At 38.9% G+C, this 15,041-nt stretch overlaps 1 protein-coding gene across 3 annotated transcripts in view; it reads left to right on the forward strand.

The window, feature by feature from the left end:
* Positions 1 to 15,041, forward strand: part of LOC126425101 (eukaryotic translation initiation factor 5) — a 113,683-nt gene that overhangs the window by 72,099 nt on the left and 26,543 nt on the right. For all 3 annotated transcript variants that reach the window (XM_050088023.1, XM_050088024.1, XM_050088025.1), the window contains exons 3-7: positions 430 to 541; positions 760 to 1,126; positions 7,884 to 8,168; positions 12,318 to 12,478; positions 13,520 to 13,813. In XM_050088023.1, coding sequence (XP_049943980.1) covers positions 970 to 1,126; positions 7,884 to 8,168; positions 12,318 to 12,478; positions 13,520 to 13,813 — 897 coding nt within the window. In that variant the 5' untranslated portion in view covers positions 430 to 541; positions 760 to 969. The remainder of the gene's footprint in view (positions 1 to 429; positions 542 to 759; positions 1,127 to 7,883; positions 8,169 to 12,317; positions 12,479 to 13,519; positions 13,814 to 15,041) is intronic.

Genomic DNA, 15,041 nt, shown 5'->3' on the forward strand with positions numbered 1-15,041 from the left:
CTGTGACAGAGCGAGTATATTCGAAATCTCGATGGAAAAACATAGATTGGAGATTTTCCTAATTGCAATTGGGGGAGACTAAGACTCAAAGACTGAAGTGAACGGCTACACGTATGAAAGAAAGATACACAAGTTACAAAATTCCATGGCGTTTTATCAGTTAGGATATAGACTGAGAGGACACAGCGATGTTCAGCTTAGACAAAAGAATGCGCTTGATTTTAATATTTTAAACCAAATGTAAAAATATCAAGTTTATCAATGTCTGAAATAATTCTCCTTACACTTCCTGCATAATCACTTTCTTGAAACACCACAGCCTAGATTTCTGTACAGAGACCAGAAGAATAAAGTTCAGGTCAGTGTATATGACAATCAGTGACCACCTTATTTAAATTTGAAATGTTAACTGCTTCATTTTTGTTACAGAGACATTATCCAGAAGAAAATCTGGGAGTTTCCACATAGCCCTAGAGCCAGTTCGTGGCCTAGACTCAAGGTGTATGATTTCATCTAAGCGGCAGGAACCTATAAGTTACAGGTAAGAAAAATGGATGTTGGCTCCTGTCCTGTGTAGTCTCACTGATGATACTGGCAGGCCGATATACTATGAAGATTTATGTACTTGATAAGGCAGCCTGAGAGACTTAGAAGTAATTAAAGCATGGTAACACTGATTTGTATGTATTTTATTAATGTGAGATTGCTGCTGTGCTATTCTCAGTGTTACAATTAGTAATTTTTTCATTTAAATTGCAGGACATCAAAATTTTCCAGTAATCGGCACAGGAAGCTGCAGCCATTCAGAGAAACGTGACTGCCCCTCTCTCTCGCTCTCTCCCTCCTTTCGTGCCGACGCGCTAGAACACGCCTTGAGGCGGTAACCCCACCCTGCACTATCCCAAACACCTAAAACTGCCAGCATTTCGTCCCATCTGACCCCCTGCTCGCGACTGTGTACCCAGCAAGATGGGAAGTGTCAACGTAAACAGGAACGTGAGCGATGCGTTCTATCGCTACAAGATGCCCCGGATTATGGCAAAAGTCGAAGGCAAGGGCAACGGCATCAAGACAGTCATAGTAAATATGGCAGAAGTTGCAAAAGCCATTGGACGTCCTGCAACATGTGAGTTCTTTGATATATGTTAAATAACTGTTTGCTGTAAGAATATGAATTGTAAATTACTGGCCTTATTAGTTTGTCTCAGCTTAGTATATATGTGAATATTTATTAGTTAAGAATTATAGATGAAAACAATTTTGACTTAAAAAGTGCTGTGGAAATCTGCCTCTGAATTATTACTGGCCATTACACTTGTAGTAAGTTCATTCTTCTTAACATAGATATTGTTCAGAGCTTTGAAGAAATAACACAAAAATAATTCTTGTAACTGGTAACCTCCAGAAACATCAATTTGAAATTTTAAGGATTGAGATTCAGACCTCAACAAATGTAGAAAAAGTTACCTTTGTCATGACTCCACAAGCCACCCGACATTGTGTGGTGGAAGGTACTTCTGGCACCACTAACTGAACTCCCCACCCTCTACCCCCCCCCCTTCCGCACACACCCCCTCCCATTCTCCCCCATTCCATTGGTATGTGGGAAGAATGATCATTGGTTAACCTCTGCATTAGCTCTGATTTTTTTCGAACTTCCCTGTTGTCATTTCATGAGATGTATGTGGGACGAAGTAATATGTTGTCAGACTCCTTCCAGGAAGTACTCACTTGAAATTTCAGTATAAACCTCTCCGCAATGCACAAAGCTTCTTGCAAGAGGGGCAGTTCCGTTAGTGGTACCAGACGTATCCTCTGCCACACTGTGTCAGGTGGTTTGTGGAGTTTGTTGAGCATTTCTGTAACACTCTCACGTCAAATAATACATCAGTCCTTCCTGCCAAAGATCCCACGATGATGAAAAGCACTCACCAACTGGTGGAACGAGTGCCTTGGAAGCCATTTCCTTCATTCATGATTCACATTTCTATGAATCCGCCTGTTACTCTAATATTTTACTGTGGTTTCCAGCAACTTGTCATCGATCTTTTTTTCTGTGTATGTCCAGTATCTTACTTCAATTTAGGTAATTTCCAAGAATGTTTGCCTATCGAAGCCATGGGCTCCAAACAATAGATATCGAATGTGCAATTCAAAATTGATCAAGACACTGTGGTGGTGCGCATTATGAGCTTGTTTATAGTGGTCACTGCAGCAACGGCAAAAGAAGAGTGTTACTATAATAGTTCTAATTACAAAGGAAACAACTTACCTCACTCGACATCTTCGTCGTCGTCATGAGGAAATCCATTTGATGTGTATGCTATGGGAAGAATTCCCTTTCTGCTGTGGCCTGGATAGACTCTGAAAGTGTCAAGCAAAAATATGGGTAAAGTGTGACATTTCCAACAAAAATTCAAACAATTTTCTACATTGCATAAGCATGGAATTAGATTCTTCTTTTTGTGTTATTTCTTCAAAGCTTTGGTGTTCATATGATGACTGAAAGGAGGGACAGTAACACTGTTCTATGGAAGAACAATTTTGAATATCAAATTCAGTGTTTTGGACTTATGTTTCAGTGCCTTCATGGTCACTGTGTGACTGAATGCATAACTTTGAAGTGCGTAGGGTTTTTTGTGTAGGCCAAACCCTCGTAGGGTTCTTAATCAGATGGGTTGAAACGATTAGACCTAAACTTTCAAAGTTGTGGAACAGTTGTCTCATTACTGTCTTTATGCTCATTTTGTTTTAAACTTATATCATCTGTGTGTTGACTTACCTTAAACCTGGTGTTCTTTGTTAACACAGTAGTTTCTTAACACTGCTGATAAGAGATTGGAAAGACACTGTGGTTTAAGACCTTGCTCTGAACATACTTGGCTAAGACTTATTGAGTCAAGACTTATTGAGTGATGCTTTTGAATTTTTCCATCTTTGTCCTCAGTGCTTTCAATTTTATATTGACTATTCAGATACTCTGCAATTCATATTGTCACTCTTGCTAAGCAAAAATATTCACCATTTAACATTGCTTGTAATAGCTGTAGTTACAGTTACTCTCACAGCCGTAGGATCACTTGCTCTACATGAACAGAGTCTGTAAGTTCAGGTTTGTTTGTTGCTGGAGGTCTAAGATTTTACCTTCTCAAGTTGGTTCTACAATTATCTGCCCAAAGTAATTCTCAATCAAGATGTTCAGAATGTCATTTGAATCTGTTTCTAGCACCAGTTTTGACAGCATGACTTTCCCAATCTGTACATGGCTAGTTGAAGTTGTCCTCCATTATAATGGCCAATCGGGAAAGCTATTGACGATTTTCTGCAAGTTCTCTCAAGTACTATAGCTCCTGACTCAGGTGGTCTATAAAAGCATCAGATAACCATTTTTGACTGGCTTTTGTTGCTTAAATTCAGCCAGATGAATTCACATTTGGAATCCATGATAATCTTGTTAAATATTATCAACTACTTTACTGCGATAAATACGCCGCCACAACAGATGACTAACCTATCCTTAAGATAAATATTCTAATCTGAACTTAAGACTTAATTGCTATTCACTTTTGGTTTCAACCAACTTCTGTTCCTAACATTATCTGGGCATTATAACAGTCAGTAAATGATACTGTTTTTGGGACCTTTACTTGGAATATCCTACAGTGTACTGTTATATCGATTTTTTCTATATCCACAATAAAAATTTTTATGGAATGGTTCAGATGTCAATTGCTCTGTCACTTTTAACAGGTATCAGTGATAATGCAGTCACAGTGGATGCAGCATTGATGGTAAAAGAATAAGTTCTCAGGCACTTTTTAATCTGGAATGTTTTCCCTGACAATTTTCAGTGTGTTTGAGCTAATTTACTCTTTCAGTTGATTTTCACCTGTAGTGGCAACTATAGTGGAGAGCTTAGAGATCAGTGGAGGCAGTGAAAATCGGTGAAGCAAGTTAGTAAAGAATTATAAAGAGGGACAGAAGTCAGCTCCAGTTCGTAAAACTTTTTAGATATCCCAGCTGCATTTTGATTTTGGAGCATATGGGTGTGAAAGTCGATTCTACCAATTGTGAAGACACTGGGATTCTGATATGTGGCTGAAGCCACATGTAATCAGACAATGGAAACTATGGAACATAATAATATGAATAATTGCCACTCACCAAGTAGAAGCCACCTAGCCAGTTCCTTCTTCTGTAGATATAGAATTCTTATCTTTCACTGATAAGTGTTAAATACTACAGATTGTTTTATTCCAGATAGTTTTATGAAAATATTCCCAAGGTCATTGGCTGCCACACTAAGCACAATTCAAAATGACTTTGTTAGTACTGATATTCACCAAAACGTAGGTTATATGACTGCATGGTGTCTTCTCTTAGAAAGAAAAGGGAAGGCACTAATATGTTGCATTGGGTATTTGTACAGAAACAGTGGTGCCACATGAAAATGTGTCCTTGATTGGGACTCTACCCTGGGATCTCTTACATACTAAGCAGTTGCATTAATCACTGTGCCACCCAGACAGAGTTTATTGCAATTGTGCAGACTATCTTGGTGCACTCCCCAGCTGATTCACATTCTCACCTAATGCCACCTATCTGCAGTCCCTTTCCGTGTCTTGCGTGCTTGCTAATTTTAAATTCCTGCTGCAAGTCAAACGTAGAAGTGCATCTGCACTGAAGACTGGATTCATTGCCCATTGAGGGAAATCAGTTACATGAATGCATAGTGTCCCTTCTTTGAGACATGCAAAAGACACACCATTGTTTCATATGAGGGCCATCTGGTGGTCTAATTTCAGAAAAAGTTTGCACATTACCGTCTTGGATTTTGCTGAAATTTTGTGTGAACATCTGCACAATGTTCCCAATGAACATTGGAAAGATTTACTTTAGCCAAATTATTACTTGCAGAGAGATGGGCATGTGTTTTACTCCTTAGTGCAGTTAAAAACAGTGCACTCTTGTGTTTTCAGCAATTTTACGACTCCTGTGCAGTATTGTCTTGAAAGAAACAAAACTAGGATATCTTAAACATTTTGTGCTTTAAGTGAAATTTCATTATAAAAAAGGATTGTCTGAGTGGTGTGCATGTGGATAATTTGAAGCAAAGTTGGCCAAAAAAAATTCCCTTGAAATAGATGTTAAGTTCAGATTTTTATGTCTCCAAAAGTGATTCTGGATAAACCCGAAGCTTTGCACATTACTCACTTACCAAAACAGTCTTTTAAAATTTCATTGTTATACTGCTTTTGTGTAGTTTACAAATTGAGGGCGAAGTTAATGATTTTATAAAAATGCCAAAAACACTTTCTGGGATATTTTAAAAATGTTCTTTCATTAGAAAGCAATGTTCTAAACTACCTGAAAAACTAATTTGGTTCTGCAATGTGAGCATAATAAGGCCCAAAAAAAGATTGTCAAGGTGGAGGTGAATTGATAATGGAGCCACATTCTGCTGGTACTCGTGGAATAAGCAAGAAATCCATTAAAAAGAATGGGTCTCTCTTTAGTGGATCAGTGAAATCATCTGGCCGGCAGTATAGTTATCCTTAAGACATTTACAGCAAATTAATGAAACCTGTAAAAAAAAATTAAAGTAGCTCGAATTAAACATAAGTGTAGGATCCTGAAAGAGACAGTCTAGCTTTGTCTTCTGACACTTAACAGAAATGTATCATCAGCTTGGGATTCCATGTGAAGAAATTCGCATCAGGTTTGGGAACCTGTGTTAAGAAGTCACCTGCGCCTGCTGTTGCACGTTTCATGGGCATGGCCCCTCTGGTGATGGCGATGCTAGTTTTCTCATTTAAAAAGGAAGGAGCACTGGTTAAGCTAAGCCATCATGAACCATACCGACACATTTATGCAATTTTTCCTCTGTGTAGTAATGTTGCACATTAACTGCAAACTTTAATAACAGGACGTAGACTATATTTTAAACCAGAATAAAACTAGCACATAAACAGAATTGCACAATGGGCATACTAGTAATTCTCAATAGCATGAATCAATTCCAAAAACAGTCGGGAAGACTGCTGTGAACTTCATCAAAATTTACACAACTTGGCAGTGGTATAAAACCTGCAGGCTATATGTAGGATAAGTGCTGTAGCTTTCATGCAACAGTTTGACTACCATATCCACTGCCTTGGTAATACTGTTACATTGTGAAGTTTATAACTAGTTTCATTCTGTAGCTACAGCAGATAAAACTGAAATATGTAGACGAGCAGTGACTTCCTCTCTTCATAGTCGTAAATACTTTTGATATTGCCTTTCTCAGAGAGTACTAAACAATTGTAGAACATAATAAGACATCAGATTTGAGTACCAGTAGAATATGGGCCCGATTTTCAATTCATATAGTTGTTTTCTGGTGCCTTATATTGTTGCATAGTGTTCTAGGTGGTTTAGAACATGGTACTTCTGCAAACTCTTTTCAGGATTTCTTTATCCAAATGCAAATTGCCCAGGAAATATTTATTATTTCACTTCAGTGTGCAAAGGTTATATAAGACGACCTAGTTTATTTGCTTTCAAGAATATTATGTCACAAATTGCCAAAAACTCGTGGATGCACTTTGGATACCTGCACTGTGGGATCAAACAAATGACTAATCTCCAGAGGTATTGAATTGATGATCATGAAACATTATCAGTGTTGGTTGGGAACGTAATTCTTCACATAAAATTCCATCAAAATCCATGATAGTCATGCAAAACCTCTAAATCACTTGGCACGGAATGATGCACAATTGATTCACCTCGATGGGCAGCGAATCCACAACCGTCAGTTTGGGTGCGCGTTTACGTTAGACTTCAAGAGGGAATCTAAAATAATTCAGCATGGAGGACATACGGATAGGTGGTGCTAGGTGGAAGTATGTTGGTTGGGAAGCATGCTGAGACAGTCTGTGCATTTGTGATAAACACTATGTCCAGTTGCTGCTGTGGTTTACACAACTGCCTAGTAAGCAGGAGATCATGGGTTCGAGTCCTGTTCTAGCACACATTTTCATTCGTTGCTATTAGTTGGCAAAAATATCCCAAGGAAGGTGATGTCGTTAGTTCCTTTACTTTCTTTCCTCTCCCACCCCCACCCCTCTGCGTAAGTTTACTGTGTAACTGGTTGACCAACAACCCTAGTAAGAGGAGAACTATTTGTGCATCTTCAGTGAGTGGAAGAGGAATATAAGGGGTGAACATTTGGGGGCAGTTGCATCACTATCTGCAGATACGGGTCTCAGTACCCAGCTTTGGAGTGTTGTGTTATTTTGAGGACATTGGACTAGATGTCTTTCAGTACTAGAAAACTCCTCATGTATGGATCCTCAGTTTTATTGAGCTGTGTGAGCAGCACAAAAATGATTCCCCTTCTTGCCTATAGGCAATTGATATGGCGCTTTTGAAGGGATGGCATGGGAGGGAAGTCCCCTACTATGTACCTAGTTTGAGTTACATGCCTTTGTAACCATTCTGGTTAGAGACTCACAGAATAGGTCAGTGCTCTCAGAAGCAGGTCCCTTCTTCTCCTAAGGACCTAAGCAGACCATTTCACTTGAAGTATATTTTATACAAAAATTGTCAATCACTGTGTGTACATAAACTTTCAGCTACTACGTGAATTTTTAGGAATATTAAATTTGAACTCTCTCTCTGTGCCATTTACATATTGTCTAAGAGCTCTGAACACAAAAGTATGTTGGTTAATTTATGTTCTATTTTAAAATGTCAATGTTATTTTGCCATTTGCTTTAGTAGACTAATCTTGTTTTGCTTCGTTAACTTATTTTCTGTACATTTTTATTTATGGACAAAAATGACAATGCTGGTATCTTCTAGCAGATTTAATTTTACCCTACATTCTTTTGTTGCAGATCCAACAAAGTACTTTGGCTGTGAGTTGGGCGCCCAGACACAGTTCGATTTCAAAAATGACCGTTTCATTGTGAACGGGTCACACGATGCAGCAAAACTGCAAGACTTGTTGGATGGCTTTATCCGCAAGTTTGTGCTGTGTCCCAGTTGTGAGAACCCTGAAACAATCCTGTCAGTAAGCCAGAAGAAGGGCCTGATAAGTCAGTCGTGCAAGGCCTGCGGTTTCCATGGGCCCTTGGAGTTCAACCACAAGCTGAACACGTTCATTCTGAAGAATCCTCCGAGTGAGTAAACAGCTGTGCACAGTGCTAGTAGTCCTGCAGTTGATTAATATTTCATTTTTAAGTAGTTTCCTCCCTCATCGTGTCACCTTGCACTACATATCCCTCTTGTTTATTATTGAGGCTTGCTTGTTCAGAAAGGCAGAAAAAGTCTGAGCACATTGCTGCCAATTTTCTTGTGTGTCCTTAAAATACTTGCACAACATGCTTCAGTGCCTAACCTACTTTCAGAAGTCACTTTTTGGTGCCACTTTCATGGCAATTTCTGTTGAAAATGACTCGCTTCATAGCTGGTTAAGCTATTTTATTTTGTGGTTATTTGATAGCAATAAATTTTCTTCTTAAACTTGTTCACTGTTATTTATCAATTCTAGTTACCTAACAATCTAATACAGGCCTGTTCACTAATCTGCTCTCATGATCTGGCTCTTACAACACAACAGTGACAAAGTGGCTGGCTTACTGCGACACATAGGCGTATAGTGAGGGAGAGGATCTGAAGAAGATAGCTTCACAACAAATCTCATTTCTATGGCAAATTTATTATCTAAGACTGTTGTATTAATGAGAAGTAACAGTGAAATGAAACATTCCTTTCAATATTTTGATGAAGGGACGAAAACAAGGCAGCTGAGTATGAAACGGGATATTTCTTGAGACCGATGGAGCCTTCTAATAAATGCCATCTTAGGGCGAAATTTAAAATGACAAATGTTCATTTCATTACCATTTTATTTAAACAAATGTAGAAACATAGGATGTCAGTGAATATTACTTGTTTGCTACTCACTAATGCTGTCTGATATTATTTCTTGAGCATTGTTAATTTGAAGACAGGTTTATAAGTGTGTCGGTGAGCTGCTGTGGATGGATTTCACTATCTTCGCTGCAGAAAAAGTTGCTTGAGCTCAGTTTCCACAGCGTCAACAGCAACAGAAAATCAGTGAAACTACACATTTTGCAAATTGGGGAGGGGGGGGGGATACGGTAATATGCTTAAACTGCAGAATCATTTGTTGAGTTCCTTCTCAAAACAAAACTATTTTCATTATGAAAACACTGGGAAAAAATTAGAGATGTTTATTCCTCTGCTTCTATATAATGCATCTCTGCTACTCGCTCTTTGCCTTAGAATTGTCCGCAATCTTTTGCATGGAAGGTATTTTAATGTAATCGTAAATTGAATTTTTGCCTTGCATTTCCTAACCTGGTCACCAAGCTAAGTTTCATTGATTAAAGAAGTAAGTTACTATGCACTTTAAAGCACTGTGCTCAGAGTGTGTATGTTCACATGTGAGGCTATGCTGATCTAAGTCTTCATTCTTTTGAAGGAAGCACATTGGCTGCATTGCCCTGCACTGCGTAATGATGTCTGATGCTCCATTTTACCACGAGCGCACACTCCCCACATAGCCAGCGAGCATGAGCACTCTTGCTCGCTTACATACATCCTGAAGAGACTTGTTCTAATGTATTTGTCAACAGAACTTAATTATGTTAATTATGTATCTCGTACAAGTACACAGGAAACTCAAAGTTGCAGTATCAATGATATTAGAAAAAGGGTAGATTGCTACCTGCCGTGATGATGCCATGTCGAGTCTCTCTCTCTCTCTCTCTCTCTCTCTCTCTCTCTCTCTCTCTCTCTCCACACACACACACACACACACACACACACACACACACACGGGTGGGCGGGTGCAGAATTGTTGCAAATTATAGCTTTCACCAAGTGGTGGCTTGAGCGGTTGTGTGCATGTGTTCTTTACTGAAGAAGGCTTTGGCTGAAAGTCGGAATGGCCAGTGTCTTTTTGTTGTGCCTATCGAGAACTCTGTAGGTCATCTGCATGGTGAGTAGCAATCCATCCTTTGCGTAGTATTGTTGATACTGCTGCATTGTGTAGAGATTGCGACTTACATCCTATTGTGAGTAACAGTTTGACAGGTGGATGTGAATTGGCCCCTAATCACAAAAGGCCGTTCCTGTCCAGTGTTATATTTCATTTTAAACTTCATTTTAAACTTTGAATGAGGCCCAACGATACTGTAGGTAGCTATGACCAACAATGTAAAACTAGCACTTACACACCTAGTGTTTGAGGCAGCAAACTGATACACTGTACTTAATCACATGGAATCTGATGGGTCTGAACAACACTCCAGTTTCAGACATTGAATTTGACGTATGCCAGAGGAAATCCTACCACTACATAAGTAATCTCAAACCAGTGTAATATGAATTAAAATGAGTTGCTACTCCCCACATAGAGGTGGTATTTTACAGTGTACAGGCAATTTTAAAAGGAGACTGCCCAATGTGCTTGTTCTCCTTGGCTCTTCTATATAGAGTAGCAATCTATCTTCAGTCGTATTGTTCCATCGTGGGCTGCTCAATCCATTGTAAGGTTGCTGCTTGGGCAAAGTGAAAAAGGAAAGATGAAAGAAAAAACTTGCCACTAAAATGACTCCTCTACTTCAGTAGAACGCAAAACTGTTTACAATAAATTGGAAGGATTTAAACCTTTGGTCTAAGGAAAGCCCTTATTCTTACTTCTGAAAGAAACCTTAGTCTAACACGTCTGTGCTAAGGGTTTATACACAATAACCACCTTTTCAATTTTCATATAAATGATTTTGTTTACGAAAATATTTTCTTTCCAAATTTATGGAAACATTTTTTCCTCTTCTCAAAATGTGGTTTTGGAAGGATTCAGCAGCTTCTTGAGATGATAAATTTCTTTACATGAATTTTTTTACAGTAGAACACACAAAGTTGTTAGGCAGTAAATCAATTCAGTGTGGGCAGTGAGACATAAATTTGATGCTCTTCTCCATCAAATGACGACGATTTATGTACTTTTGTTCGCTGCCAATATCAAGGTAAAGAATGATGGCATGTTATAAGTAATTTTTCTTGATTTCTTAGGTGTATAGTGGCAACAAATGATTCTTTACCATTCAGCCTTTATTGTCATTCAGTCACCTAAACCAGCGGTTCTGATGCATCCATTGTAATTAGCAAACTGAGTGACAATTTTCTCGTAGGTGCTTTGCAAATGAACTAGTTTTGTTAGTCCATCTAGTCTTGGAATTCCCAATACGTTGCTTCTTAGTTTCTGGTTTATGTGAATGTGCTGAGAGTTTTGCCTCCTATAACATCATTTTATACAAAAATTGCAACTGTTCGATAGAACTGTGTGAATATTTCCACACTCAGACAAGAGCCTGTTTGATGCTTCGGTCAAATTGTGCAGAATGTTGTCGCAGAATTACGTCTACTATAGCCTTTAATATGCCTCTCTGACAGTAGGTAATGTACTGACCCTCTTCAGTTGCGTGGTCCACCTTCACTAACTTACTTGCAGGAAAGAACACTGATACGATGAAATTCTGCAAACAGACTGCAGTCAGTCAGAAGTTGAAAAATCAGCAGGGATGTTGTAGATTTAGGCACTTTATAAAAAGTGTAAAAAAAAACATCAAATTTAAAAGAAAATTCCAGATTTTTTTGCCAGTCTTTTAATGCTTGCTGAGAGTTCTGAACATGGTGTTGCAATTTTTGTGACAGATGAATAAGTGTGTTGCTCACCTCAGTAGCAGCTTGCATGCTTCTACTGATTAAAGTCATTTGCTTCAGATGTTGCTAGTGCTTATCTCTTACATGATAGCTGCCTGGTCACTAACTTTACTGTAAGGTGGTGCTGCTTTCTGCAGGGAAGTATGATAGGTGCCTGTTTAGGCTGGACAGGACACCTGTCTAAATATTGTGCACAAAAATGAAATAGTCAGCTGATTGTTGGATGCCAAAAACTGACGTTGTCTGAGGTTTCCTTGGAGTTGGCATAAACTTGTAAAGATGATTAACTGTATGCTTTTGACATAAGTTATATATAAACAATTTTAGTGCCAAGCCAATCAGGTGCAACATTAACAGAATACTTTATTGGTGCATTGGTAATTGTTTGTCAGTGATAGGGTAATCTTCCTATTTTGATCTTAAGGCATTTCTTGCAAATGTTCAATGATTATAATACATATCTGACTCTGTGAAGACACCTTCTATAAGGCAGACTATGAGGCACGGTTTCATATGGTTAAACTAGTGACAAATTGTGAAAGTTGTATATTTGCACGTTATTCATTACTTTGCAGACCTGAACCCTGCTGCGCAAGGCTCATCACTTACAGAAGGCAAACGAGGAAAACGTGGTAAGAAGGGTGCCACAAATGGTGAGACGAATGGTGAGAATCGTTTGTCTGATGATGGTGGAGACCTGCCTCTGGAAGCACCAGAAAAGCATGCCCAAGAAAACGTGAGTTTATCACTGTTGGTGATGAGGCAAAGCATTCGTGCTTTCCTCTAAATTAATGTCCTTGGGCAGTTTAAACATGACATTGTTACAAACATTCTGTTGACATTACATTTGTAAAATCATATTGTGAGCAAATTTGAGTGTTGTTATTTTTGCAAGGAGAACTTAAAATTCATGAAACTAAAATACATAAAATATTTCGTCATATCACTATCTTGACTTTCTTTGCATGGAGAAAAGTAACAATGATCGAAATGCAGCTGCTTGCAGTTGGCTGATTGACCTTATTCTAATTTGGATAACTGGAGATACATTCCTGAAAGAAAGCTGTGTCCATTTAGTGTTATCAGTGGATGACATATGAATTACATAAAATGTTGGAAAGATTATTCCTCAGATTGTGCTCAACTACATTATATTAGGCTTCCGCGAGGCCACCTTGTCCCCTAGCTTGGATATCCTAATGTAACATTAGTCTGTTGGAGCTTTCAGCTTCATAAATATCAGGGAACTCTTGACTTACATTAACAGTAGATTGTGTTAGCAGTATGTGCTTAGGAACAGTTAAAACACTTGACCTTGTGAGGGAGCTTGCATGCTGGAAGTTTTCTTTCCTTGTGGTAATTTTAACATGCATACATTTCATTGGGCAAATTTGCCAGATGAGAATACATTAGGTGCTGCTGGTGTTATATTTTCAGCTACCTTCAATTTTTTTCTTGTAAATGGAACTCTGCATTGTTGCAAATTTAAAGTGACTAGAAGCTGGTGGTAACTTCGTGGACAACAAAGCAATAATCTTAAATTCATTGCTTGATTTATAAAATTGGCAACTGCAAGTGACACTAATTATAGCCATGTGATTATCGCTTGCTTGACATGTGATTTAACTTGTGCTAAGTCTGATAGTGTGAGCATTGCTCATTCCACATGTGTGTGGCTTGAGTAAAACTAGTCTAAAGAGTTAAGCACATACGTAGTGTGAGTGGCAGTACAGAGTAATACCAGTTGGAGGTGCCAAAATCTTTGATTGTGTTCCAGGAAGAGGAAGAAGACAACGAGCACTGGGCAGTGGACGTTTCAGAAGAGGCAGTGAGGGCACGCATGCAAGACCTTACAGACGGTGCCAAAGGACTCACCGTGAGTGATGACCTGGAGAAGACGGAGAAGCAGCGGATGGACTTGCTGTACGAGATGGTGAAACGCAAGCGTGATGCCGGGACACTGGATGGAGCGGACAAGGAAATTGTCGTAGAGGCTGACAGGTTGGAGATTCGGTCCAAGGCACCACTGGTCTTGGCGGAGCTTCTGTTCAACCAGAACATGCCACAGCAGGTAAGTTCCTTCATGGAGGATGTTGGCAAAAGGAATTGGACATTACCTCTCTCTAGAGTGTGTGTGTGTGTGTGTGTGTGTGTGTGTGTGTGTGTGTGTGTGTGTGTGTGTGTGTGTGTGTGTTTTCAGAGACAGAATAGCATCTTTGTAAGTTTTCGCATTGTGTCAAAACTATCTTCAGTGGACTGGTGGTCAATGCTGGGTGACTGATTTTGTCAGTGACTGTGAAATGGTCAAGTGCCATAGAACCAGGTTGAGAATGTGATATTCACCCTATAAACTGAGGCTCTTTGTCTGAGCTATCTAAAAAAAAGTGTAGGAACTAAACCACTTTTGTGCCCCCTATAGACTGCTTTGGTGTCTGAAATAACCATGACACGCCTCCAGCCATTGTATTTATTAATAAGGGCCTGCAACCAGGTATACATCACCTCAGATCATCCAGTTGGAGAGATCAAAATTCAGAGAGGCAGAGTTCTTGCAGAGTTCCTCAGACTAGCTGATATTCTGTATTGTCAGTTCTGAGAGACTACTTCTGTGTTCACTTTACACCAAATCCCAGATTGTTATGGTGTAGTTACATCTAATAGCAAAGTTTCTAAGAAATTTAGATTGTTTTCTTCTTGATAAGATACTTTTGACACAAACTTGGCTGCAGATTTTATAGGTTGATACTTTAAATTCGTAGGACAGTTTTCAGCAATATAATGATCAATGCTGCTGCCACTAGCATTGTCTACTTCAGTGCTGCTGTTACTGAACTCTTGGACTTGGCTTGTTGACTGATCTGATGAGTGTCTTAGACATTTTGATGGATGGATCATGGTTATGTTTACCACTTTCTCCCACTTGGCCTCCTGTTTGATTTCTTCAAAGTTCTTTGTCTTCTCTGCAAAGCCAGTTTCCATCCCGTTTTATAATACTGAAAATATGTTAAGGTTTTTAAGCACTTTATTCCCCAACTTCTACAATTTTGGAACACTTGAGAGTTGTCAACCTTCGCATAAATTTGCTGTGTAGAAAGAAAAAGGAAGCTCAGCTTTTCCCAGAACGTAAGGAATTCTTGTTATATGTTCTTTATATGGCCAGCTCGCTCTTGTAAGTTTATCATATAACTCAATGTATATGCCTGTTCAAAGGAGGTATTTTGCACAGAATCTCATTTATGTCTCTTTCATTTCTGCTGTGCTGGGACAGCACCTTGTAGTTGTCATATTTCTGGTTCATA

Source organism: Schistocerca serialis, chromosome 10 (assembly GCF_023864345.2).
Source record: "Schistocerca serialis cubense isolate TAMUIC-IGC-003099 chromosome 10, iqSchSeri2.2, whole genome shotgun sequence".
NCBI classification, from domain to species: Eukaryota; Metazoa; Arthropoda; class Insecta; order Orthoptera; family Acrididae; genus Schistocerca; species Schistocerca serialis.